The sequence below is a fragment of the Lemur catta genome, chromosome 2, assembly GCF_020740605.2.
Source record: "Lemur catta isolate mLemCat1 chromosome 2, mLemCat1.pri, whole genome shotgun sequence".
NCBI lineage: Eukaryota > Metazoa > Chordata > Mammalia > Primates > Lemuridae > Lemur > Lemur catta.
In genome coordinates, this window is record NC_059129.1 from 42,321,195 (window position 1) to 42,346,365 (window position 25,171).

At 55.5% G+C, this 25,171-nt stretch overlaps 1 protein-coding gene across 1 annotated transcript in view; it reads right to left on the reverse strand.

The window, feature by feature from the left end:
• The window catches only part of TNXB (tenascin XB), a 52,784-nt gene extending 32,662 nt beyond the window's left edge, over positions 1-20,122 (reverse strand). Inside the window, exons 1-9 of the mRNA XM_045541750.1 lie at positions 19,945-20,122; positions 11,096-11,479; positions 8,913-10,751; positions 8,324-8,439; positions 3,754-3,910; positions 3,314-3,577; positions 2,253-2,453; positions 1,833-2,084; positions 338-706 (exon numbers count right to left, since the gene is read on the reverse strand). Coding sequence (XP_045397706.1) covers positions 338-706; positions 1,833-2,084; positions 2,253-2,453; positions 3,314-3,577; positions 3,754-3,910; positions 8,324-8,439; positions 8,913-10,751; positions 11,096-11,471 — 3,574 coding nt within the window. The 5' untranslated portion in view covers positions 11,472-11,479; positions 19,945-20,122. The remainder of the gene's footprint in view (positions 1-337; positions 707-1,832; positions 2,085-2,252; positions 2,454-3,313; positions 3,578-3,753; positions 3,911-8,323; positions 8,440-8,912; positions 10,752-11,095; positions 11,480-19,944) is intronic.
• Positions 20,123-25,171: the final 5,049 nt, after the last annotated feature.

The following is a 25,171-nucleotide window of genomic DNA, read 5'->3' on the forward strand; positions in this document are numbered from 1 at the left end:
CAGGAAGTGGGCACAGGCCACGAGGCAAGGAAAGCTGCAGGTGGAGGGCCAGAGGCCTGCAGCCTCTCCCTTGAATCCCCGTCCCACCCTCAGACTTTTCTCCTCCTGCCTTCCTCCCCTCTCCCCACCCACCCCATCATTGTTCTAAGGTCCCCCCAACCATCTTCCCTCTAAAACTACAATTCTTTTCTCTCCTTGTTTTCTCCTGTCACCCAGCCCCAAATGTCAGCCCTATCCTCCACCGGCCCCTCGATATCCATCCCGGCCCTCAAGACCTGATAGCCCCAGCTCTTCCCCCAGTCTCAGGACATTGGTCTGAGCAGAGTCCAAGATGTACCCATAATGCCTTGGTAGGTGATGGGGTCAGAAGGCTTGCCCCCAGGGGGGATCCCACGGAGTGACAGCTCGTAGGGGGCTCCAGGAGGGGGTGGGGGCACCAGGGCCTGGCGGACGTCCCCTGGCAGCAGTTCCTCATGTGCCCCCAGCCCCTCGGGTACTCGCAGGCGCAGCTGGAAGTGGGCAAAGGTGTCGGGCTGGGCAGTCCAGGCCACATGGAGGCGCCCTGTCTTGTCTCTGCCCAGCACCCTCAACTCTCCGAGCTCCTGAGGGCGCTGTTGCAGGAGAGGGGCCCGGGCCCCTTGGGTCGTAGAGGGGCCTGAGGGAGGAGGCTCATCGGTAGCCCCCAAGAGGCCTGAGGGTGAGGACCCTGGGAAGGGGCAGGGCGAGAAAAAGAGGACAGTGAAGTGTGAGAGCCAGAAAGGAATCTTCAGTCCCCAGGTTCTGCCCTCCAGCCTAGAAGAGCTTAGAGACCCTCCCCTTTTCTACTCCCCGTCTACCACCTGCGCTGCCCCAATCTCCGGAAGGTCTGCCAGCCCTCCCAGCACCCCGCGTACACATTGCTGAGCAGACAGGCCTGCGCTTAGGGCAGGCAACAAGTCAAACACATAAAGCCTGCTATCCCGCCCCCTCGAGGCTTCTGTGACCTCCAGTCCCCAGAGACTTCCCTGTCCCTCCCCACACACATCCCCCTCCCCGGGTGCCGCAGTGGAAGCCTGGAAGGAAGGAGGAGACAGTGGTGTTAGGGAGGGAGGATGCAAGAGGACAGTGGGCAGTGAGAAGAGAGGAAAGAGAGGGCGTGAGGGCAGACGTCCAGGTCAGGTGGCATCTGGGTCCTACCGGGGAAGAAGAGGGCCACCACCCTCCCCACAGCAGCCACAGAGCACCCTTTCCCCAAGCCCGGACACCGTTCCTGTGGGAGAGACCAGCATAAAGTGAGCCAGGAGGTCTGAAAAGGCAGCTTAGGAAGCAGTGGTTTCACCCCCTACATGCTGCCTGATGGCTTCAAGGTCATCCCCAAGAAGTTCTGATGTGTCCCTTCAAGGTCAAGGCCAAATTGTGGAAAACAGTAACCACTGACCACAGTCTTCAGCCACCCTCACCACCGTGAGTCAGAGTGGGAATCGCTGGTTTCAGTCCCCACCCACTCAAACTGCTCCAGTGAATCTTTGCAGGTCCCCCCGGCCCCCACATGCCCGTCATTGCTTAGAACAGCAATCCTGGCAGAAGTGCCCTGGCAATCCCAAAGATGAGGCTGCCTTGGCCTTAGGTATCCACAGAACGATGCCAGGACCGTGGGTGTGGCTTCTAGGGACCCAGGCGGGCTGCTCTGTTGAGGGGGTTCCCTGCAGCCTGGGCCAGGCAGGGCCTGAAGGCAGAAGGTGTGGTGGGGCGTGGTAGTCTGAGGGGTGAGGCAGTGGGAGGAACTCATGCGACTCCAACGGCAGCTGAGGCTGGACAGGGGTGGGTGGTCCCGCAGCCCCAGCCCACGCTACCTGTGGTGGTGACGAAGGCGTAGGACTTGGAGGTCTGCCCCGCCCGCACCCCGTGGACCTCCACGTGGTAGGTGGTGCCGGGCTCGAGGTCGGGTAGGCTGACGGTGCGCACGGTGCCCGGCACGGTCAGCTCACCCCCGGGGCCCTGTGCGGGCGGCTGGGGCCGCCAGCGCAGCACCACGCGCTCGAACTGGCCGCGGAGCCCGTCGAGAGACACGAGGAGCGCGCCGTCGGCGGAACTGCCCAGCACCTCGGGCTTGGGGTGGCGAGGCGCAGCCACCCGGTCGACGCCTTCGGGCGAGAGGCCGTGGATGCCCTGGTTGGAGTCCCGCTTCCTGGTGCCTGGATCAGAGCCGGCGGCGGGCTGGGGGCGACCGGGCGGAGGGGCGGGGGAGCCGGCTGGGGCGGCGGCCGCCAGACGCCGCTGCAAGTAGTCATGGATGTGGCGCGCCACCGACGCGTAAGTCTGGTTGGCCCGCAGTGGGTAGCCGTGAGCCCGCAGGTGGCGCTCCAGGTCCTGCACCGTGCCGCGGAAGCGGCCCAGCTCGGCCGTCAGGTTGCCCCACGGCCGCCGCGGGGGTAGGGGCAGGCTTGGCCGGGCCCGGGACGCCTCCCCCTCCTCTGCGGGCCGCGAGGGCCGAGGGGGCTGTGGGGGCCGCGGGGCCGGGGCCGGCCGGGGCCGGGCCTTGGGGGGCGGGGCTGGGGGGCGCACCTCCGGGTAACTGTAGTGGCCTGGTGCTGCCAGGGCGAAAAAGGGGAGGAGAACAGGTCAGTGGCAGCTCCCCCCTGCGCTCCTCCCCACGGCAGCCCCTCCCTCGAGCCCTCCCCCGGAGCCAGAGGCCTCTTCCCTGTGCCCCGGCTGCGCCTGGAAAGAGAAACGCCAGAAATGAGTCAGTGTCCCGGAAGCCCCCGCTACCCTCTCCAAGCCCACCACTGCTGATGTCCTAGAACGAAGAGAGAAGCCAGCGGGCGGGCCGTACATCTGAAGGAGAGAAAGGGGAGGGGTAGAGAATGTGAGTTACTGCAAGGTGGGCCTCCTCTGTCACAGGAAAAGAAAAGAAAGATCCAGGCAGCTGTTAAGAAACCTTGAGGGTTAGTGGAAAATCACTGCTTGAGACCCAACTCAGCAATCCCAATCCTAAAGTCAACAGGACTGATGATCTGTCTAATTCCAGGCCCCAAAAGATCTGTCAGTACATGGCCTGTCCTTGTACCTAAATTTAGATAAGAACCTCCTTCATCTGAGTGGATTAGACAGCATCTCCTACTCACTGCTTCTCTCCCTGGGCCAGGTCCTCCCATTGTCAAACCTGCAACCTCCCTTCGGGACAGAGCAAGGCCCCCAGCAGGTGCCTGAGACTGGCAGGCACCCTGTCAAATGCATTCAGAGGAGCCCGTGAGCCCTAGGCTGGGGTTCCCTAGGAGGGGCTCCACACCTTGGAATCCAGGGCCCCTCTTCCCTAAGCTCTAACCAGCCATACCTGTGTTGGCCCTGACAGAAGTCGGGTAGCTGACCGCCCGGCCCCTCTCCGCTGTGACAGTCACCACATATTCCACGCCTGGCATCAGGTCAGTCAGCAGTGTCCTGTCTGCTTCAGGGGGCACTTCCAGCCGCACCCTCTGGTTGCCGGCACTGACATAGGACACCACAAATCGGTCCACCTCGGCCTGGGGACGCAGCCAGCTGAGCTCCAGTGTGGTCGGTGTCACAGCCACCACTCGGAGGTCCTGGGGACCATCGATCACTAGCCAGGTTAAAAAGAGGAGGGCTCAGGTGGGTGTCTGGTTCTTCAGTCATCAGCTGTCCTTCCAAGAGCCAACCCCCATCCAGCCCCTCCCCACTCCCTCCTGCTGGAGGGCAGATTCCCTGGCCAGTCCAGATCTCCACCCAGGACCCCACCCCCACAGCCCCAGCTCTCACTAGTGGTGATGGTCTTGGAGGCAGGAGGGCCCCAGCTGGTCCCTCGAAGGGCACGGACAGTGACCTGGTATTCTTGGCCGGGGGCCAGTCCTCTCTGGTCATAGGCTGAGGCAGAGCCAGGCACCCGCGCGGTGAATGGGGGGCTCGCCCCCTCTGTCTGTGAGAGAGAGCACCAGGTGGCTCGGGTGGGCACAACGGCCCCTGCTGCTCAATCCCCCTACCTCTTCTTTCTCCAATTGCAAACAGTGTCAGCAGGGGGCTGTACAAGCTGGGGAGCAGGGCAATAACAGGAAACACACCTAGGGCACTCACTCTGTGCCAGCCACTGTTCTAGATTTACGTATATGAACTTACTTAATTCTCACAACAGCCCTGTGAGATAGGTCCTATTAGTACCATTTCTCAGATGAGGAAACTGAGGCAAAGAAGGACAAGTATCTTGCCAAGGTCAACAATACCAAGAAGGTAGCAGAAATTTAAGCCCTGGCAGTGTGACCCGAGAGTCCCCTCTCATGGGCACTCCCTGTTCGTTTGCCAGAATTCCACCTGACCTGTGCCAGACTTGCCCTCGGACTTGCCCCAGCAACCCAGACTACCTAGGCATGAGGGGGCACAGCCTAAGCCCGCTGCTTCAGAACAGATGGAGCAGATTAGGGACGCCCCGTGAGCCTCACTTCTTCCTTAAAGCAGCTGCCTCAGCCTGAGCCTCTGCCCGTGGTGGTGTGGTGGTGTAACTTGAGTGTGACCTGCCTCACAACGTTTCCTTTTAGGACTTTTCTTATCTCTTCAGCAGGTTTGTAGGCTCCTCAAAACAAGCCCCCACCTCGCACATTTCCACAAAGATGTTTCCTGATTGCTGACTTTGTACCTGGCGTCATGCTGGGCATTGAGACACAAAAATAAAAGGTAGGGTCCCTGTGCTTAGGTAGCTTATACTCTAGTAGCTAAACGCATAGATACATCTCCAGTTTTATAGATACTTACATAAATCTCTGTGTAGCAAATGCCTGTGAGAAAACAATCCTCCTCCAAGTGTACATCTAAGGTATTGTGATTAGGAGTGGTGGCCCTGAAGGAAATCTGCTAGGTCCTGCTCCAGGCGGGGTCTCCTGGAGTGCCAACTGCTGGGGAAACACTAGCAACTGGACATCTGTGAGCATTCCAACAGCCCCACACTGCGCTGGGCTGTCCAGCTAGGAGAGCCGCTAAGGACACTCTGTTCTGCCTAGCTATGTTGGCCGTGATGGGGACGCCTCCATTCAGCCAAGTAAGATTGGAAATTTCAAAAGGTACTCTCCTAAACCAGGAGAACTGCGCGGAAATCAGCGCAGTAAATACCAAAGTATAAAACCAGATGAGAAGGCCACGTAGAGATTTCTGGGTTGAGGATGAAATGGAACTTTGTCAGTTTTTTGGGCTGAAAATGTTCCTGGGCACTCAGGACTCCCAGCCCTCTCCTGTTCACCCTGCCTAGGAAGCCTTGGATTGGCCTCAACTCAAGACTTGTGAAATCCTTATCCTTCCCGGAATTTACTTGTTCATTCTGTCTGTCTGTCTGTCTCTCTCCCTCTTTATTCCCCCAGTGCCTCCCCCAACACCCTGGATGCTCCCTACTGATGTCTGGTTCTTTCAGCAAGGCAGGCCTACCACCAGAGTTGTTCTTCTCCCTTCAGACCAACCCATATATATCCTTTAGACGCCTCTTGGTTCTTCCTGAGATCCATGTGGGAACAGTCCCCTGAAAGTCAGCCTGCCTAACCTGCGTGTCCCAGCACCATCTCGCTGGTCTGGGGCAGGGTCTCTAGCCAGATGCTGGCAGCTGGCTCTGCTGCCCCTTGGCAAAGCTTGGCTGCTTCACAGACTTTGTTCTTGGCGAGTTTTTAACTTTATTCTCAATATCAACCTCATGGCTCCAGATAGAGGATGCCACCTTGGCTGGTCCCTGGAGCTTCTCTCACCCTCATCTCCCTTTTTAGACTAGATGCAGGCAAAAACTTTGCTGAGGCTGCAAGGTCTTATGTCCCAACACTTGGCATAGCCCTGGTTTCCAGGCAAGGAAGTCCTGCATCTCTCTCTGATTCAAGGGCTTACCTCCCTCAGTTTCCCCATGCTTTCTTTCACATTCATAGAGGAGCTAACATTTTCAAAATGGCAACAGTCCTTAAGTTAGTGGTCCTCAGGCTCAAGGTGCATCAGAATCACCAGAGGGCTTGTTGCAACACAAGCTATTGGGCTCTGCCCCACACCTGCTCAGTAAATCTGGGGGTAGAGTCTGACCGTTTGCATTTCTAACAAGCTCCTAGGTGATGCTCATGCTGCAGCTCCAGGGAACACACTCTGAGAACCACTGAGTCAGAGAAACAATGCCACAAAGGCAGGGGAGGAAGAACACCCCTTTTCTGCATTCTCAAAATAATTCCAGTAACTAGGTGTGTCATTTGGTCAGGAATAGCAGAGTTTGGGCTTTGCAAGATAAGTGCTTCTGGGAAGCGGGGGCAGATGAGGTAGACACAGACTTCTGGGAAGATGGCAGCAGCCAGTGAAGAGCCAACTACTGAATATAGCCCATGCCAACAGAAATGGACAGAGCAGAAGGTACAATAATGCCAGGAGCCAGTCAGAGAGAGCAGAAAGCATGGTCTGAGGGTTGGCAGCCCAGGCCAAGAGAAGTATCTGGGGACCAATTTTATAGGAGCATCTTCCACACCCAGGCTCAGAGAGGACCCGGAATGTGACAGAGTCCCATCCCTAGGGCACGGCACATGAACTGAGAACAGGGCCAAGTGTGGCGCAGCCTGGCTGCTTCCCACCCTGGCTCTGAGCGAGGAGGCCGGCTTCCGCTGGAAAGCAGCGGCCCTGGGAACACCCGAGGATGAGTTTATATTTATTTACTCAGAGCAGGAGACAACCGCTGCCCTGAAAGCTCCTCTTATCTCAAGTGTTTATTTTAATTCTTCTTTTCCTGAAGTTTCTTAGGAAAGTTCCTTTTAAAAGTCCCACCCTGTCAAGATTAGAGCTATATAAATAATATACACACAGAAGAAGAGAGTGGGAGAAACACTTAAAAACGTTAGCAGTGCTTGTTTTAGTGCAAAGCAGCCAAGAATTGTTTTTCTTTTCTCTAGCTGCCAAATTTTTGTCTCGTGATTAAATCATTTTTAAAACAACAACAACAAAATGTTTAAACAGAAGAAAAAATCCAAGCTATCTTGGTTGCACCATTAAGTAGGGATTTCTTGCATCTGCTTTATAAAGAGTAAGGAGGGAGAGAATGTGGTAGGGGTCTGGCCTGCGGGGTATAATGAGAAGACCAGGCAAAGTGGGGTGCAGATGACAGCACCTCTGAGCTGTCCCTTTCTGTCCTAGTGCCTTCTAAGGCTTTAGGCCCAGGAAGTTTTGTATTTTTCCAGAGTCCTGGCTAGGGTGATGAAGTCAAGGGTAACATGGCCCACACCCTATAGCATTCGTGGGATGATTGAGGAAAACATGAGTTCAATGGAGAAAATGTCAGATGATTTGGAGCTGGGGAAACGGCTGTAACCGAAAGCCCAGTCGGCTAAAGGGAGGTTCCTAATGACAGGCCAGCCACAAGGCTTTGTCCTTAGGGTGCTCCCTTAATGTTTTAAGAGTAATTTGAAGAGAGACAGAGAAAAAATGCTTTGCAATACACCGATGACATGGAGGTGGGAGAACAAGTTCGCAGACTCAAAATGATTGCAACAGCCTACATAGCTTGGCCCAAATCAAAAAAGATAACACGGAGCAGAGCCGAATGCAAAGGCCTATATTTAGGCTAAAAAAGTGTATAGAGTTGAGTGTTGTCTCCCTCCCTCCCTTCCTTCCATATTTTTTCCTTGAATATGTTTTCTAAATTTTCAGCACTGGGCCTGTATGACTTTTGTAATAAGAAGTTACTTAAAACAAATATGACCAAAACAGCTGACAGTTTGTGTGACAGCAAGCTAATATATGCCAGCTCTGAGAAAAGTGCCAGTGAATGCAGAGTTAGGCAGTGAGCTCCTTTCCACCCCTACATTTTGAGGGGCGCATGAAAAAGCAGGAGGCACAGGATGGTGAAGGATTCAGAGAACAAAGAATTAAGGGAAAAGGGCAAAGACATCAGGGTGTTTGGCCTGGGGAATGAAGGGCGATGCGATGGCTGATGTCTCCAAATACCTGAAGGCCTCTGATGTAGGAAACAGGGAGAGCAAAAAAATTCTAGCTGCTGGCGAATGACCAGCTGGGGCCAATGAATAGATATTAGAATAGGGGCAGATTTGGATTCAGCAACAACAAGAAGAACTGACTCACAGTGATGACCAACAACGGACTGAACAGCCTCAGGAGGTGCTGAGCGCACTGTCACCAAAGTGTTTGCACCGCATGGGGCCAGTGCTTGCTGGACATGCTGTAGAGCCCTCCTTGCCCAGGACACGAAGGCCTTTACAGCAGCTTCAGGAACGCGGCCATCTGGGCTCAACCACTGAGTATGTGGCCCTTTCTGTGGAAGGTGAGCACCCCCCGAGTCCTGCCCACTCAGTCCTCCCTTGGAGTGGGGCATCTCCCTCACCGTGGGGATGAACTGGATTTCGTAGGCATCCACAGGGCCAGGAGCCCGGGTCCACTCTGTCCGAACGGTTGTCTCTTCCAGAAGGTGCATCCTCATGCCCTCAATGGCTGGCATCTCTGCCCAAGAGAATGGGGTAGAAAAGGCTGGTTGGCCCAAGGCAACCACCCCCCCACTGCCAACATCACAGTCCCCTTTACTCAGGGTTACACCAAGCGGCCCATCCGAGCTCCCCCTCCTCTCTGCAGGGGGGGGAGTGGTGCTGACAGAGGCCTGAAGGGGGCTTGGGTCTCCTTCACCTTTTCCCCACCTCCGGGAACATAGAATCTCCCTAAACGCAATTGAAGGGGCACTCTGCCTGCTGCTCCCCAGAGACCTGAAGGCCCGTCCTGCTGCTGGCTGCTCCCCTGGTTCTGCTACCCCTCGTGGACACTGGTTTTTCTGGCTGACACCCCTCCCCCAATACAGATCTCCCTCCACTCTTCCTCCAGGTGCACAGGCCCCTGGGCCTCAGGCTCAGGTCTTCCCCGTGGCTCCTGTTCCCAGAACCCCAGTCCCTGCCCCAGCGTCATGGGGAAGGCTGCCTGCTTACCTTCCCCGCAGTCCTCCCCGGCATAGCCGTCTTGGCAGACACAGCTGCCCTGGCGACACTCTCCCCTGCCGCGGCAGTCCCCTGGGCACATCTGGATGGCACAGTCAGGGCCTCGGAAGCCCTCAACACACACACATCGGCCCGCCTGGCACAGTTCCCGAGGCCCGCAGCCCCCAGGGCAGGCGCTGGCAGGAGGCTCCTCCTGTCTGCAGTCCTCTCCGCCATAGCCCGCGTGGCACACGCACACACCCTGCACACAGCGCCCACGACCCCGGCAGTCAGCCGGGCAGCTGCGAGTGGCGCAGATGGGGCCAGTGTAGCCTGGGTTGCACACGCAGCGCCCATCCTCACAGCGGCCGCGGCCGAGGCAGTTGGAGGGGCAGGTGCGGATGCTACAGTCCTCGCCCGCATAGCCCTCCCAACAGATGCACACCCCGTCCTGGCACACGCCATGCTGGCTGCAGTCGCGCGGGCACCGCCTCGCACCGCAGTCCTCCCCCGAATAATCGTCGTCGCACACGCAGCGCCCGTCTACGCACTGGCCGCGGCCTCGGCAGCCCCCGGGGCAGCTGCGCGCGCTGCAGTCCTCGCCCGAGTAGCCCGCGTCGCACACGCACACGCCCTCCTCACAGCGGCCGTGCCCACGGCAGTCCCCGGGACAGCGACGGCTCCCACAGTCCTCGCCGGTGAAGCCTGGGTTGCACACGCAGCGGCCGTCCGCGCAGCGCCCCCGCCCGCGACAGTCACCAGGGCAGGCGCGCGTGCCGCAGTCCCGGCCTGTGTACCCAGGCCAACACACGCAGCGGCCACTCTCGCAGCGGCCCCGGCCGCGACAGTCCCCCGGACAGCTGCGCACGCCGCAGTCCTCGCCGCTGTAGCCCGCGTTGCAGACACACACGCCGTTCTCGCAGCGCCCGCGGCCCCTGCAGTCGCGTGGGCAGGCCCGCGCGCCGCAGTCAGGCCCCGTGTACCCAGGCCAGCACACGCAGCGGCCGTCCTCGCAGCGGCCCCTTTGGTTGCAGTCGCCAGGGCAGCTGCGCACGCCGCAATCGTCCCCGCTGTAGCCCGCGTCGCAGATGCATTCGCCATCCTCGCAGCGCCCTCGGCCCCTGCAGTCGCGCGGGCACGTCCGCGTGCTGCAGTCCTCGCCGGTGTACCCGGGCCAGCACACGCAACGGCCGTCCACGCAGCGCCCGCCCTCGCCACAGTCCCAGGGACAGGTCCGCCCGCCGCAGTCCTCGCCGGTGTAGCCGGGGTCGCACACGCAGCGCCCATTCTCGCAGCGTCCCCTCTGGCTGCAGCCCCGAGGGCAGGAGCGCTGGCCGCAGTCCTCGCCGGTGTAGCCGGAGTCGCACACGCAGCGCCCGTCCTCGCAGCGTCCCCTCTGGCTACAACCACGAGGGCAGCTCCGCACGCCGCAGTCCTCGCCGGCGTAGCCGGGGTCGCACACGCAGCGCCCATTCTCGCAGCGTCCCCTCTGGCTGCAGCCCCGAGGGCAGGAGCGCTGGCCGCAGTCAGCGCCTGAGAAACCAGCGCGGCACACGCACACGCCCTGCACACAGCGCCCGCGACCTTGGCAGTCCCCAGGGCAGGACGGCCAGCCACAGCTGGGGCCGGTATAGCCAGGGAAGCACACGCAGCGACCGCGGACACAACGACCCTGATCATTGCAGTCATCGGGGCAGGACCCAGAGGCTGAAGGCGGGGAGGAGGGGGACATCCCAGAGTCTTTGGGGTCTGAGCAGGTGGGCCCGCCCCAGCCTGGCTCGCAAGAACAGGCGCAGCGGCTCAGATCAAACACACCATGAAGGCTGCAGAGGCTTCGCACATCTGTCTGACCTGGAGTGGAAGGGAGAAGCAGGCCTCAGTCTCTCTGGGGGGAGAGAGGCTGAGCCCATATAGTGGTCCTATGGGTCAGCCTCTCCAGCCGGCCCAGCCTCGTTTCATAAGGCCATGTTGCTCCCAGCCTCTCGCGGCCCTAGCATATGCTTAGGCTGACGTCTAGCCCAGTTCTGCTTTCCAAGTTGTGCTCTGGGCTGCACCCACCATCCCTAAGGGCAAGGAAGGATGCCTTTTTCTAATTCATACCAAGGTCCTTTATGGATTAGCAGTGCCCACCCCACCCTAACCGACCTCTGCACCTTCCCCTTCTTCGGTGCCCACTCTTGTAATTCCCTGCTCACCTGTGCCAGCCTGGGCAGCCGCAGGGCAACATCCCCCAGTGCACTGTTCCTTGAGCCCCTTCACCAGCTCCTCCAGGATCTCTAGCCGGACCCTCAGGGCCTGCACCTCTGAAGCAGGGACAGGGGGCTCAGTGCCCGGGGGACAGCCACAGCCAGCAGAAGGGGGCAGGTTAATACGGTGGGTGAATACCACCTGCTTCTCTCCTCCTTCCACTGTATGCTCATAAAGCTGAGAAGAGGGGCCCCCTGGCTGAGGAGGGGGCCGTGGGGCTGGGAGTGTCACATTGGACCGTGAAGAGAAGGGGCCTGCTCTGGCTGTACCCAGCAGCACCAGGAGGGCCAGACTGGAGGTTAGAGGACACTGGGTTGGCATCATTCAGGAGGCTGCGAGGAGAGAGGGCAGGTGTGAGCGCAGCTTTGAAAAGGAGACCCACACCCACAACTAATCACCCAACTCATATGTATGTAAAAATTCACATTCAGCCCAACCCTAACGGATACCCTCTCTGGGCAGCTCTGTTCTCTGCCTCTCTTTCTGATATGATTTGGTTACCCTGCCCTTCTTTTTTTACTGTGTTCCCCCCACACTGGTCTTTGTTTGTCTCACAAGCACTACAAGCTCGCAGTAGCCTACGTGCCTTTGTACTGTACGTTCCCTCTGTCTGAGATGCTCTTCCCTCAGCTCTTAAAGGCTGGCTCCTTCTTGTTCAAATCTTAACTCACACGTCATCGGGAAGCCTGCCTTCTGCCCAGTTGGAGCAGTCTCCCATTACCCTCTATCACCAAATCCTGTTCATGTTCTCCATGGCATTTACTGCTGCCTTAATTATCTCTTTATGTGTTTACTTGTTTATTATCTTTCTCCTACTACAAGAATGGGAGCTCTATGAGATCGGGGACCTCATATGTCCTGGCACTGCTGTATCCCTGTGCCTGGTACACAAATGCTCTGGATGAATGTGCTATCCCACACATCTATGTGGAATGAATTAGTAGATGAGTATCTGGGGCCAATTCTTGCCCAAGCACCTGGATCCCAGCTCCTATTGTCTTCTAAGAAACTTTGAGTAGATTATCTTCGCTCTTTTATTCAACCCCTCACTCTCAACTAGATGCTTCCTATCAGCTTTGATATGAGCTCAAATATCTCCTGTTAAGAGAAAAAACACCTCTTTCTCAGGACTTACATGGTGAAATATTAAGACTTATTATAAAGGTGCAAGGACAGATGGAACACAGTAGGGCCCATAAATAGACCCATGCATATGTGGTCACCTGATTAATGACAAAGATATTGCTGCAATTAAGAGGAGAAAGGACAGTCTTTTCAGTCAATTGTGCTAGGTCAATTAAAGATCTATATGAAAAAAAAAGATCTCTATGTCCACATACAGAAATTAATTTGAGAAGGATCAAGGACCTAAATATGAAAGGTGATGCAATATCTTTCACGATAATACCTTACAGAAGAAAAAAATAAGGGAAAATATTTATGACTTTGGAGTAAGCAAAGATTTCTTAAGTGGGACACACACAAAAAACCTAACTGTGAAAAAACAGATTGATATGTTAGACGTCATGAGAATTGACAACTTCTGGACGTCAAATGACACCATTAAGAAAATAATAAGGCAAGCCACAGAGGGGGGAAAATATGTGAGATACACACACACAGACACACATGCACACAGAGAAAGAACGGATTAAAACCTAAAATAAGGAACTCTACAAAACAACAAACAAAAGTCAGGAAACCCAGTTTTTTAAATTGGCAAAAGTCTTATACGGGAACTCCAGAAAAGAACGTATCCAAAAGTCCAATAAACATGAAAAGGTGCATAAAATCACTAGTTATCAGGGAAATGCACATTCAAACCACAATGAGATGCCATCAAATACCCATGAGAATGGCTAAAATTGAAGGGGCTGTCATTGCTCAATATTGGCAAGAATGTGTGGCCAGTCACGGTGGCTCACGCCTGTAATCCTAGCACTCTGGGAGGCCAAGGCAGGAAGACCACTTGAGCTCAAGAGCTCAAGACCAGCCTGAGCAAGAGCAAGAGTCCATCTCTACTAAAAATAGAAAAAAAAAATTAGCTGGACAACTTAAACAAAATAGAAAAAATTAGCCGGGCATGGTGGCACGTGCCAGTAGTTCCACCTACTCGGAAGGCTGAGGCAGGAGGATCGCTTGAGCCCAGGAGTTTGAGGTTGCTGTGAGCTAGGCTGATGCCACAGCAGCCTAGCCCGGGCAACAGAGCAAGACTCTGTCTCAAAAAAAAAAAAAAAGAAGAATGTGAAGCAACTGGAATCCTCAACTGTTGCAAGTGTGAGCATACATTAGTGCAACACATTGGAAAACTGTTTGGTAGTATCCACTAAAGCACATAGGCTATAACTCAGCAATGCCACTTCTTGGTAAATATCCCATAGAATGATGCATATGTTCTCCAAAAGACTATACAATAATGTTAATGAGATTTATTCATATTAGCCCAAACTGGTAACAACTCAAGTGTCCACTGATAGTAGAGTGGATAAATAAATCATGGCAGAGTCAAACAATGGAATACTATATAGCAGTGAAAATGCCACATTGGTACATGCAACAACATGGATGGATTTCACACACATAATGCTGAGCAAAATAAATCAGACATAAAAAGAGAATACTTTGTAGGCTGGGTGTGGTGGCTCACGCCTGTAATCCCAGTACTCTGGGACGTCAAGGCGGGAGGATCGCTTGAGGTCAGGAGTTTGAGACCAGCCTGAGCAAGAGTGAGACCCCATCTCTACAAAAAATAGAAAAATTAGCCAGGTGTGGTGCTGTGTGCCTGTAGTCCCAGCTACTTGGGAGGCTGAGGCAAGAGGATCAATTGAGCCCAGGAGTCTAGGGTTGCAGTGAGCTATGATGATGCCACTGCACTCTAGCCAGGACGACAGAGCAAGACTCTATCTCAAAACAAAACAAACAAACAAAAAAACCCCACTCTGAATAATGCCATTTATATGAGGTTCAAAAACAAGCAGAGGCCGGGCGCGTTGGCTCACGCTTGTAATCCTAGCACTCTGGGAGGCCGAGGAGGGAGGATTGTTAGAGCTCAGGAGTTCGAGACTAGACTGAGCAAGAGTGAGAACCCGTCTCTACTAAAAATAGAAAGAAATTATATGGACAGCTAAAAAAATATATATAGAAAAAATTAGCCAGGCATGGTGGCACATGCCTGTAGTCCCAGCTACTCAGGAGGCTGAGGCAGGAGGATCGCTTGAGCCCAGGAGTTTGAGGTTGCTGTGAGCTGGGCTGACACCACTGCACTCTAGCCCGGGCAACAGAGTGAGACTCTTTGTCTCAAAAATAAATAAATAAATAAATAAATAAAAACAAGCAGAGCTAGCCTTTGCTTTTGAAAGACAGGATAGAATTACTTTTAGGAATAGTATTGACTGAGAGGAGCCACAGGGCAGATTTTTGGAAATGTTTTGTATCTTGATCTGGATGGTGGTTAAACATAGGTATACATATTCAAAAATTCATTGAGCTGTACACTTAAGATTTGTGCATTTCACTGTATGAAAGTTAAACCTTAAAAAAAAAAAAAAAACTTCAACAAACCATTACCCAATCTTACAACCCCTCCAGCCACCATATATTTCTTTTCTCTACTTCCTGGCCACAGTTATCAGTTGTTTATCTGTACTTGGTGTTTCCATTTCCCCACAGCCCATGCATGCCTCAGTCCTCTGCCACCTGGCTTCCCCATCCCCTTCAACTCACCAAACAGCTGTCCCTAAAGTCTTCCAGTGACCTCAGTGTCACAAAATCTAAGGACCATTTGTCTCCACCTTGCTTGACTTCTACAAATCACTGGACACACCTTCCATTTTAAGTCATTCCATATCTGTGCTGTCCAATATGATAGCCAGGAGGGATATGTGGCTCTTTAATACTTGAAATGTGGTTAGAATGACCGAGGAACCAAATTTTATTTAGTATTTTTAAAAGCTCTCCAGAGGATTATAATGTGCAGCAGAGTTAAGACCTCCTGCTCTAGTCACCCACCTAGTACTTTCATCCAGACTCATGACTTTAATTTCTAAACTACAAACTAATTTGTAAAACCAGCCCAATCATCTCCTCCTAACTCCACAGCAATATATCTGCCTGTCTCTTGGGCAGCTCAAAATCAACACGTTTGAAACCAAACCCCATCCCCTCCCAGAATTCCCCATCATGGCTCAGGGCCCCATCATTCATCCAGCTTTAGAAACCAGAAACCTAACAGTCCATTCAATGCCACCATATTTTCTTGTAAACATCTCTTTAATTCAGTTCCTTCTCTCCCTCTTAGCATAGTTCTAATCAAGCTACCATCCACCTCTGGCTTGACAACTGCAATTGCCTCCTGGCTGCTCCCTCTGCTTCTACTCCGGCCCTCTGCAATCTCACAAAGGCAACCAGGACATCCTCCTTAAAACTCTTCAGTATCTACCTTCCAAACAGCCCTGTTGATGTCATCTGGCCCCTGCTGACCTCTTCCACCTCATCTCCCATAACATTGCCCTCCCTCTCTCTCCTCCAGCCCCAGTGACCTTCTTTAAGCCCCTCATACACTTGTGCTCCTTGCCACCCCCAGACCTTTGTCTATGCTGTTCCCTCCATGTGGAACACTCTTCTCTCTTGGCCTCCTCATCCTTCAGGTCTCAGACCCACATCACTTCCTCAGGGGAGCTTTCCTGACCAGGTCAGGTCCGCCCATCATGTGATATCACAGCGTCATGCAAATCTCACTGACAGCGTTTATAACAAGTTGTGATCACATATATGAATACATGGTGAGATTACTGTATTACTTTCTTGCCCACTTTCAGTCTTGCCCACTGGACTGTAAGGTCCAGGGGGGCAGCCATGGCACCTGTTTTTTTTCTTTGGCTGCTGCATCCTTGCATCTGGCACATAATAGATGCTCAATAAATATTTATTTATTTATTTATTTGAGACAGAGTCTCACTCTGTTGCCCTGGCTAGAGTGCTGTGGCATCAGCCTAGCTCACAGCAACCTCAAACTCCTGGGCTCAAGCGATCCTCCTGCCTCAGCCTCCTGGGTAGCTGGGACTACAGACATGCGCCACCATGCCCAGCTAATTTTTTCTATATATATTTTTAGTTGTCCATATAATTTCTTTCTGTTTTTAGTAGAGACGGGTTCTCACTCTTGTTCAGGCTGGTCTCGAACTCCTGACCTCGAGTGATCCTCCCGCCTCGGCCTCCCAGAGTGCTAGGATTGCAGGTATGAGCCACTGCACCCGACCAATAAATATTTATTGACTATATGAATGAATGAGAAGTCCAATTAAAGCCCAAGACTAGCATTAAGGCTGGAACCAAAGGCAGGACCAAGGTCAGGGCTAGGACCACGGACAGTGTCTGGGACTGGAAATTGGTTGGACACAGCAGCCAGGGCACAGGCAGTCAGAGACCAGGCGAGGGCGGATCTTGGCAGGACCAGATGGTACAAGCACTTTGGAAAACTGTTTGGCAGAATCTACTAAATTTACTAAAGCTGAACATATGTAAACCTTATGACCCCAAAATTCCACTCCTAGGAATATATCCAACATAGCAGTACTACTCATAATAGCCCTAAACTGGGAACTACTCAAATGTCTCACAGCAGTGCAATGGATTAAATAAATTGTGATTTATTCACACAATGGAATAAAATAAAGCAGGAACGAGCTACAATTATATGCAGTAGTGTGGATGGATCTTACTGACAGGAAGCTGAGAAAAGAAGCCAGACACGTAAGAGAATATGCTGCATAATTCTATTTATATGAAGTTTGAGGAGAAAGAACATTAATCTGTAGTGTTCCAAGTCAGAAGTGTGGTACTCTTGGGGAGCGGTGGCCAGAAGCAGGGCGGGGGAGTTCTGGGGTGCTAGCAGTACCCTGTTTCTTGATTTGGGTGATGGCTGCCCAGTCGTGTGTGCAGAATGGCCCGAGGCGCGGGCTGGGGAGCGCAGGGAGGCAAGGGTTTGAGAGGAAGGCAGCAGGGTTCCCAGGGTGACATCGGAGAGAGGGCTATGGAGGCGCCGGTGAGGATTCAGCGCAGGCGAAACGTTGAGAGAGGTGTTGGCAGGTGCCCAGCTCTTCCAGACAAGACAGGCTGGACAGAAAAGGAGGGCAGGGTGGGTGGTGGAAATGCTGACTGGTGAGGAGTGGGGGATGTGTCACTGGTGAGAAAGGAGGGACAGTGACACACGCATACACACACCCAATACACACACATTTCCTGGCTTCCTACTCTTAAAATTCTCCTCTGGATCAGAGAAAAAGGAGTTTTCAGGGCTACCAGCCATCGCACTCTGCTACCAGCCAGCAAGAGATGGGAGCTGGACGACAGGCAAGCGCGTTTCCACCCCGAGAGGCACCCCGCCCAAGAAAGCCCAGGCAGAGAGGTGTGGCTGCAGAGAGCTGCCCTTGCCTGTGCCCCCAGCCCTTCTCCCAGCTTGCGGCGCAGCCTCTGGTAAAAGGTGGGCCCTAGCCTACCCTCAAATCCTGTCACCCTGTGTCTAAGGCCATGCAAATCACTCCCACATCATAAGGGTGCGTGCACACACAAATATGTGTACTTGTGCCCACCCACAAATACAAGCATGAACTCACCTGTACACAGATACACAGGCACACACACACATGCACTCAATCTCCCCTTCAGGTTTCCTCCACACCCAGCCATTGGGTGATGCCTAAGAAAGCTGACTTCTCATTGGCTTAGAGGGTAGCTGTGTGAGTCGATGAACTTAGTTGGAGGTGAGGGAGGCCCTTCCCAAGTAGGGAGCAGAGGATACACCGCCCTATCCCCTGCTGTACTTCCCTGCACCTCTGGTGGCCTCTGGGAGTTGTCCAGTACCCCTGCAAACCACTGGATCCTGCAGCCTTCCCCGTGTGGTGGGGGGAAGGGGACAGGGTCTTTGCAGCAGGAAGGGGTGAAGAGAGCCCACCAGCTTCTCTGGAAAGCTGGTGTGGCTGGTTGAGAAGAGAGGAGAGGCACCCACAGACCACAGAGCTTCCTTCCAAATCCCCCTCCCCTGCCCTGTCTCCACGCCCCCCCCAGCTCCCCTCTTCCAACTCTTGGAAGAATTCCACTCTTCTCTCAGAACCGGGCAAGCGAAGACTTTGGGTGTCCCTTGTGTCTCCCCCTCACCATCCCCGCTACTGCCATATCTGGGGCACCTTTCTGCAGTGCGTGTGTATGTTGGGGGGGGTGTGGCCTCACCCTCTGGGCACCCTCCCCACAGTTGGAGGGCTGGCAGGGGTGGGGGCATCGTACCAAACTGTGACTCAGCTCCCCGGGTATTCGGTGTCGTGGCCAACTTTGACACTTTGCTCATCAGGGACTGCAGGTCCCAAGGGGTGGGGAGAGAGGCTGGCTTCCATGAGGGATGTTCCAGAGACATGGGGGTTCTGGTCTCACCCCTATGCCTTCCTCGGCCCCTCCTGCCACCCCCCAGTTGAATCTGGCAATGAGGAGTGAAGGTAGAAGGATTCTAGGAGTGTGAGAGTAGGGAGGGAGTATGGGGGGGTTCCTAGATATTGGGATGAAAACAGGTGGGAAGGGGGTGCCAGGGAGGGGTGAGTTGGGGGATTCAGATGCCCCTTATTCTGGGAGCTTACAGGCCAAGGGAATGGAAAAATTAAGAGAAAGGATTTCTGAACCCCGGATGTAAAAGTGTCAGTGGGTTTTGGGGGCAGTGAGAGACAGGAAGGCAGGCTCTGGTCCTGCACCAAGTGTTCAGGACTGGAGCAGAAGGAAGTTTGAGGAATTGAGGCGCTGAGTCCCCAGGGATTTGGAGGCAGGGCCGGTGGGGGAAAGGGAGGAGGCTGGAGATCCGGGAAGTGGGGGCGGGCGGGGCGGGCGGGCGGCAGCTGTGCTGTTTCCGAGTTGCTTCCCAGTAGTTCCTCTCAGCTCCACTTCCAGTTGTTTCCAAGCCATTAAATTCTTTCCAGGCGAGATAAGGGGTTCACCCTCCCCGCCCAGGGTGTGTCACATGTATTGGGGTGGGGAGGTTCAGACGGACAGAAGCAGGGGGAGCCTGGAAGGGGGACGGAGTGAAGACAGAGGCCCCGTGCCCCTAGGGGCAACTCTCAGCCATCCCAGCCCTGCTGACCCGTGAGTCATGGGTGCAGAGCTCTGGCCAAGAACAAGTTCTAGGATCCTCTCTGTAGGCTCCGTGCCGACCTGAGCGTCCTGACTTTGCCCCGTTTCAGCACTTCCTAAAGAGAACCCCCAGACCTCCCTTCCAGACCTCTCTTCCTGCAACTCCCGTGCTGCCACCTGGGGCGTCCCCATCCGGATGCCCAGGGAAGCTCCCTTTGGCACCTCTGGAGCCCTGGCTCAGCTGCTCCAGCCCCAGCGCTCAAGACTCCACCAGCACTTTCCTCCCGGGGTTCAGCTGGCCACCAGCTCAGCCCCCCAGCTCCGCACCCCACCTCACGGATGCCCAGTAACCGCCACCCCCTGCTTCCACCACCTGACTCCTGGAGTCCCTAGGTTTGTTCCCAGCCTCTTAGGTGTCTGCATCCCATCCAAACCCTGGTGCACGCGGGCGCGCGCCCGCACACACACAGCCCCATCCACCCAGATACACCTTCCGCAGGGCGTCTGGTCCCCAGTGCATGCTCCTGTTTCCTCTGTCCAGAACAGAAGAAAGTCCCTGCCCTGGGAAGCACTCCTGAGAACTCTCCTGCCACACCTTAACCCCGGGTACGGGGGATCAGAGAGAAACAGAAACTCCTTGCCTCTTCCTCCTCCTCCATCTGGGTCTCCCCAGAGCTCTGTTTCTTACCTGGGCAGTGCCTCTGCACCTGCTCTGCCCCCAACCCTGGGAGGGGGGTGTCTCAGGGCAGGGCAGGGTGGGTCCCGTTGGTTCCCTTGGAGGTCCCTCTTGCTTGTCCCCTGCAACAGGGGTTCAATGAGCCACGACCAACCGGCTGTTGATCTCGGCAGGCAGTGGCAGTGAGGAGGGAGCCTGCAGCCAGCGAGGGGAGGAGAAGGGGAGGACCAGCATGAGGTCAGGGAGGGGAGCGGAGATAGGGCAGGTCCTCCCACCACTCCCAGGCCCTCCCACATGCCACCCCTCCTCTTCTCCTGCCATCGCTGCAGCCCCCTCCCTGTCTGTCTAGGATCACTGAGTCCTCCCATAACCTAATCTCACCCCTCCATCCCTGGTCTCACCTCCCACGTCCTTTCCCTATCCCATTTTTAACTCCCACCCTAACTTTTGCCCAACTTGACATTCCCCATCCTTCCTGCCACTTCTCTTTTCCCCACCATTTCCCCACCTGTCGCCCCTTCTCTCCGACCCCAGTGTTCTCTGTTGTCTGCCTACATCCCTCCTCATGGTCAGCCCCTCCCCTGCCTCCCCTCCCACCTCTTCCCAGCTGCTGCTCTAGCTGGATCTCAGCTCTCAGATCTCGGGGGCTTGCCCCATATCCTTTGCTCAGTGCTGTCTCCTTCATCCTCCCACCAGTTCTCCCCTGGCAGCGTATGGCAGGGCACAGAGGTGGGAGGCGGGAGGCAGAAGGTGACCTTCCTCTCCAACTCTGGGACTCCAAGTCCCTGCCCTGCCCCAGCCCTGCTGTCTCTTCCTCGATTTTCCCCACTTGCCTGCTTGCCCATCCCTGAGCTGCCTCTCTCATCCGTCATGTCCTCTCCTGCTCTCAGCCCGGGATCACTGACCCCTTTTCATTCTCCCACCCAGCACATTCCTAGGGAAACAGCAGGTGGGGGCTTGGGCACTGGCTGGGCAGGTGCTTGGCTGAACACCTGGATATAAGCCTTGGGAAGGAGGCTGGGGTGCAGGGGAGACATGGGAGGAAAGGAAGAAGGATAAGGGGTAGGAGGCAAATATGGGGGTGGGGCACAGGAACGGAGGGTGCTGCAGGGAAGCAGGAGCAGGGGCAGAGGGACACAGGGGCTGGGGAAGGGCACTCTGCCTCTGGCCCAGGCAGCAGAGGGCTGACCGGGCCACAGGGTGCACAGGGGGCAGACACCCCACACGAGCCTGCTGGCTGCCTCCCTGGCCTTGTTCTCCATGTGCTGCCCTGACGAGGGGCTGGAACAGAGACTTTGCCACAGAGGAGAACTGTCCACTCCCGGCTCCACGCTGAAGACAGAGTTCTGTCTATCCCACAGCAAGCCTCACCACTGAGGTGCAGCTTGGCCAAGGCACAGGTGACAGTGAAAGAGACTTCGTGAAAGAGCCTGCATGTGCCTGATTCTGCCACGTGGGTTCGGGCAAGGTGTCTGCATGCCAGGTCTGATCCCCACGATCGGTTGCAGGTGTGCTGGTGTTCCTGGGCCAGGGCGTGCTGGCCCAGCACTTGGCTGTGGCCAGACGCCCACTTAGCATGTGGCTGAGGCCAAAGACACACATGGGCACTCGCGTGGGTGTCCCCGTGTGTGTCCGTTTGGGTGTGTGTGGCTGATTTTTTCCTGGCTGTGATGGGGAGGGTGAAGTCAGCATCTTGGACAGAGCTGGGCTCAGCTTCCTTCCTTTGCCTTGGCGTGAAGCCCCCTGAGCCAGGAGCAGGTAGCAGCTTCCCCCAGATCTCCTGGCGGGGTGTGGCGGGGTGTGGCGGAGAGGAAGGGTAGGGAGTGTCTGGAAGCAGCATTGCAGAGAAAGCAGACTGCACAGACTATGGACTTTCTCTGGCACCCTCAGATTTCTGTTTCGTGGCCATATCCATTCTTTCCCCTATGCCCTACGTCTTGGTTTTATCACTTAGGAGGTATGGTCACCATATTTGGCTCAGAGAGTAGCCAGGAGACCCTGGAGAGAAGAGCCGGAGGAGTGGACCTGGGATGCCTTAAAAGCCCACTGCTGGGGTCTGAGAGAAGAATGCGGGTTCCCAGACATTTACAAGCTTACAAGGCATTTGGGGAAGCCACTGGGAGCTTGACGGACATAGTTTCAGGTTCTGAAATAACCATTGTCTAAAATTTGACTCATCCCCCCGCCCCCCGGTTTTTAGGCTCTGGGAGCAGCTCATGTCTCATGTGTTCCATTTCATCAGGAAAGCACCATGCCTCGGGGGGCGCCGGTGCCCACCAAATGCCTGTCAGCACTGCAGCGTGAGAGGACTGGGAGAGAAGGGCGGGAAAGTAGCGCGTCCAGGTGCAAAGGCAGGGACGCCCAGTGGTCAGAGCAGGACGTGTCCCTTGCGCCACTGCTCTATGGACCCTCAGTCAGGGGTCCGGCGCTGAGCCTCAGGAGGACGAGGGATAAAGGCAGAGGGAAGAAGGAGAGGGGAAGACGGGGAGAAGAGAAGGAAGACACAGAAGAGTAAGGGCAACTGAGGGCAGCGACCTGAAGGATGCAGAGGGAAGGAGGAGCCTGCGGCTGCGATCCAAGGGAGCAGGCCAGGGAGGGAGAGATAGAAAACACTCGTGCTGGGCTTCCGTTCACAAAGCAGTTTCCTGCAGGCGCAGGCATTAGTCCCACTTTGTGGCTGAGGAAATGGGGGCTCACAGACGTTAAGTGGCTTGTCCAAGGGACTTTGCTGGTGCTGGTGAAGGGAGATTTTACCCAGGTTTTCGGGATCCAGAGCGTGTATTCGCTCCCCACCCCCAACCGACAGCTCTGGGATAGGAAAAGATTGAAGACGGGGCAGAAACAAATGAAGCGGCTTCTCGGAGGACTTGTAGAAGGAAGGGCGGAGAGTCTGGATTTTTGAAACTTCCTTCTGCGTCCAGTTACTGTGTAGCTTCAGTTGGAAGAAACGGATGGGGGAAGGTGGCAGCGTCTATACTGGGAACTGGGCTGGGATGAGGACAGGGACAAGGAAAGAGAAAACAGCCGAGATGCAAGCAGGGAGAGAACTAAGAGGCCGAGGCTGCAAAGGGGCAAGGGAGCCACAGAAGGGGTTCGGACCCTCAAAGCTTCCTTTGCTTGGAGACATGGGTGTGGGGAGAAGGGAGGAGGAAAGACATTTCTATCTCGTGACAAAAGAAAGTCACACAATTGTTTTGTTCTCTGTTCTGGGGTGGGTGGGCGCCTGTGTTTACCAGAGGGACTGAGGTCGCTGTGGCAACCACACATCTGGGCCCCGGAATCCAGATGTGCTGCATCCAGAAGCCATAGCAGGACGATGAGGCAAACGTCAGACTCCCCAGTCCCGGCCCCCACAGCTGGGCAGAGGACAGAACTGGAGTGGGGAAGCGAAGGGAGAGGGGAGGAGGGAGGAGGAGAGGACTCAACGGGGGGAGAAGAGAGGAAGCAACGGCAGGGAAGGGGGCACGGAATGCGGACAGGCGTGGGAAGGGCAATAGAGGAGGTGGCACGGAAAAGGGAGGAGGCAAGCACAGGGCCAGCAGCAGGGGAGATGAGAAGACCAAGCAAAAATAAAGGAAAAAGACAGCGAAGCAGAGCATGGGGAGGAAAAGTACAGAAGTGGGGAAAAAATGAACCACAGATAAAGGGTGGAATCAGACAGCGACAGCTCACAGTGGGCAGAGGGCAGAGAAAGGCAGGGAAGGAGTCTAGAGAACAAGGTGGGATGAGGCACAGTGGGGTCACGGGGGCTGAAGAACAGGCAGGGGATCCGGAGGAAGGAGAGCAAACAGGAAGATGAAGAGGGTCTAGGATGGGAAGGCGCCAATGAGGTGCAGGAGCGACAGTGGCCTGGCATGCTGAGTGGCCCTGCAGGGGTGTGGCCAGAGGAATGGATGTCCACACGGGCCTGGAGGGCACCAGCCCCGAGCCCCACCTGCCTTCACCCCCGTGGCACCCCCACTCTGTCCTCTCAGTCCTTCCCACCACTCCACTCCCTCAGCCAAGAGAGGTCTGATGTACAGTTCAAACGGAAGTGCCAGCTGTCCCTTGCCACTCAGTGGAGGTGCAGCATGTCCCACCCCAGAGCACCCAGTCTGAGATGCCAGCACCTCAGTACTTTCTTGAACTGGAGTTGGGAAGGAGAAAGAGCAAGGGGACGATGAAACAGTGATAGACTCAGATGGGATAAAAGCAGAACAGAGGAGAAACAGAGGAGAGGAGCAAGGGAAGAGGAGAATGTGTGTCTACCATGGACCAGACACTGAGGACGTCACCTTTCACCCTCACATCACCCCTGGGTGTGTCTGAGTATCCCACCTGACAGATGAGGAAACCAAGGCTCAAAGTGTTTACGGACATCTAACAACAAAAACCAAGGCAGGGACCCGGCTCTGGTGATCTGCTTCTGAAATCCTCGTTCCCGTTGCACTCACAGCCTAGACAGGGCTGACGAGCTGGAGGGCCCGGGACGGGAAGCAGGGCCAAGGAGCCAGGGCCGCCTCTGGAGGGAGGAGAGGTCCAGTTCCTGGGAGCCCCAGTTCCAGGTTGCCATAGTTACTCCTTCTGTTTTCACCCCAAACACAGTAATGGCTGGGGTGAGGGGGGAGTGTTGCCTGGCTGGACATGTGAGGCTCTTCCTCCCTCCTTTAGGCCTGGGCTTATGGCCCAGGCAGCCCCTGTCCAGTCATCTGGGCTCCGAGCCCAGGCCCGGCTCACACCCTCCCGCTGACCCAGGACACTCCCGCGGGGTAGGGCCTGAGGCACTGCTGGACAGGAGCAGCTGGAGGGGTCCCACCAGGCTGGGCTGAGACCCGACCCCTGCTCTAGCCCGCTCCCTTTCCTCCTCATTAGAATGCAGCCTGACCCACTCCTGCGTTTTCCTTCATCTGGACTGAAGTCTCAGTCTCCTCCAGTTTAGGGCTAAGAGGATACCCTGCAACGTCCCCCTTTCCCCCCAAGTACCATCCCCTTCCCCATGGCCCCCTTCCTGGGCTCTGAGCCCTCTGGCCCCGTTCCCATTGTCTGTGTGAGCTGCTCATCCTGGAAAGCAAGAGGAAGGCAGAACCTGCAAGAGGGGGACCCAGAGGCTGCTCACCCTGAAGGGCGTGGGGCCCCCTGTCTTTCCTGTTTACTCAGACACATTCCAGGGATCTGTACCCTCTGGTCTGTCACGCCACGGGACATCCCTGCTAGACACAGACACGCTCCAGTATCACAGGGGTCGGGCAAGGGGATGACG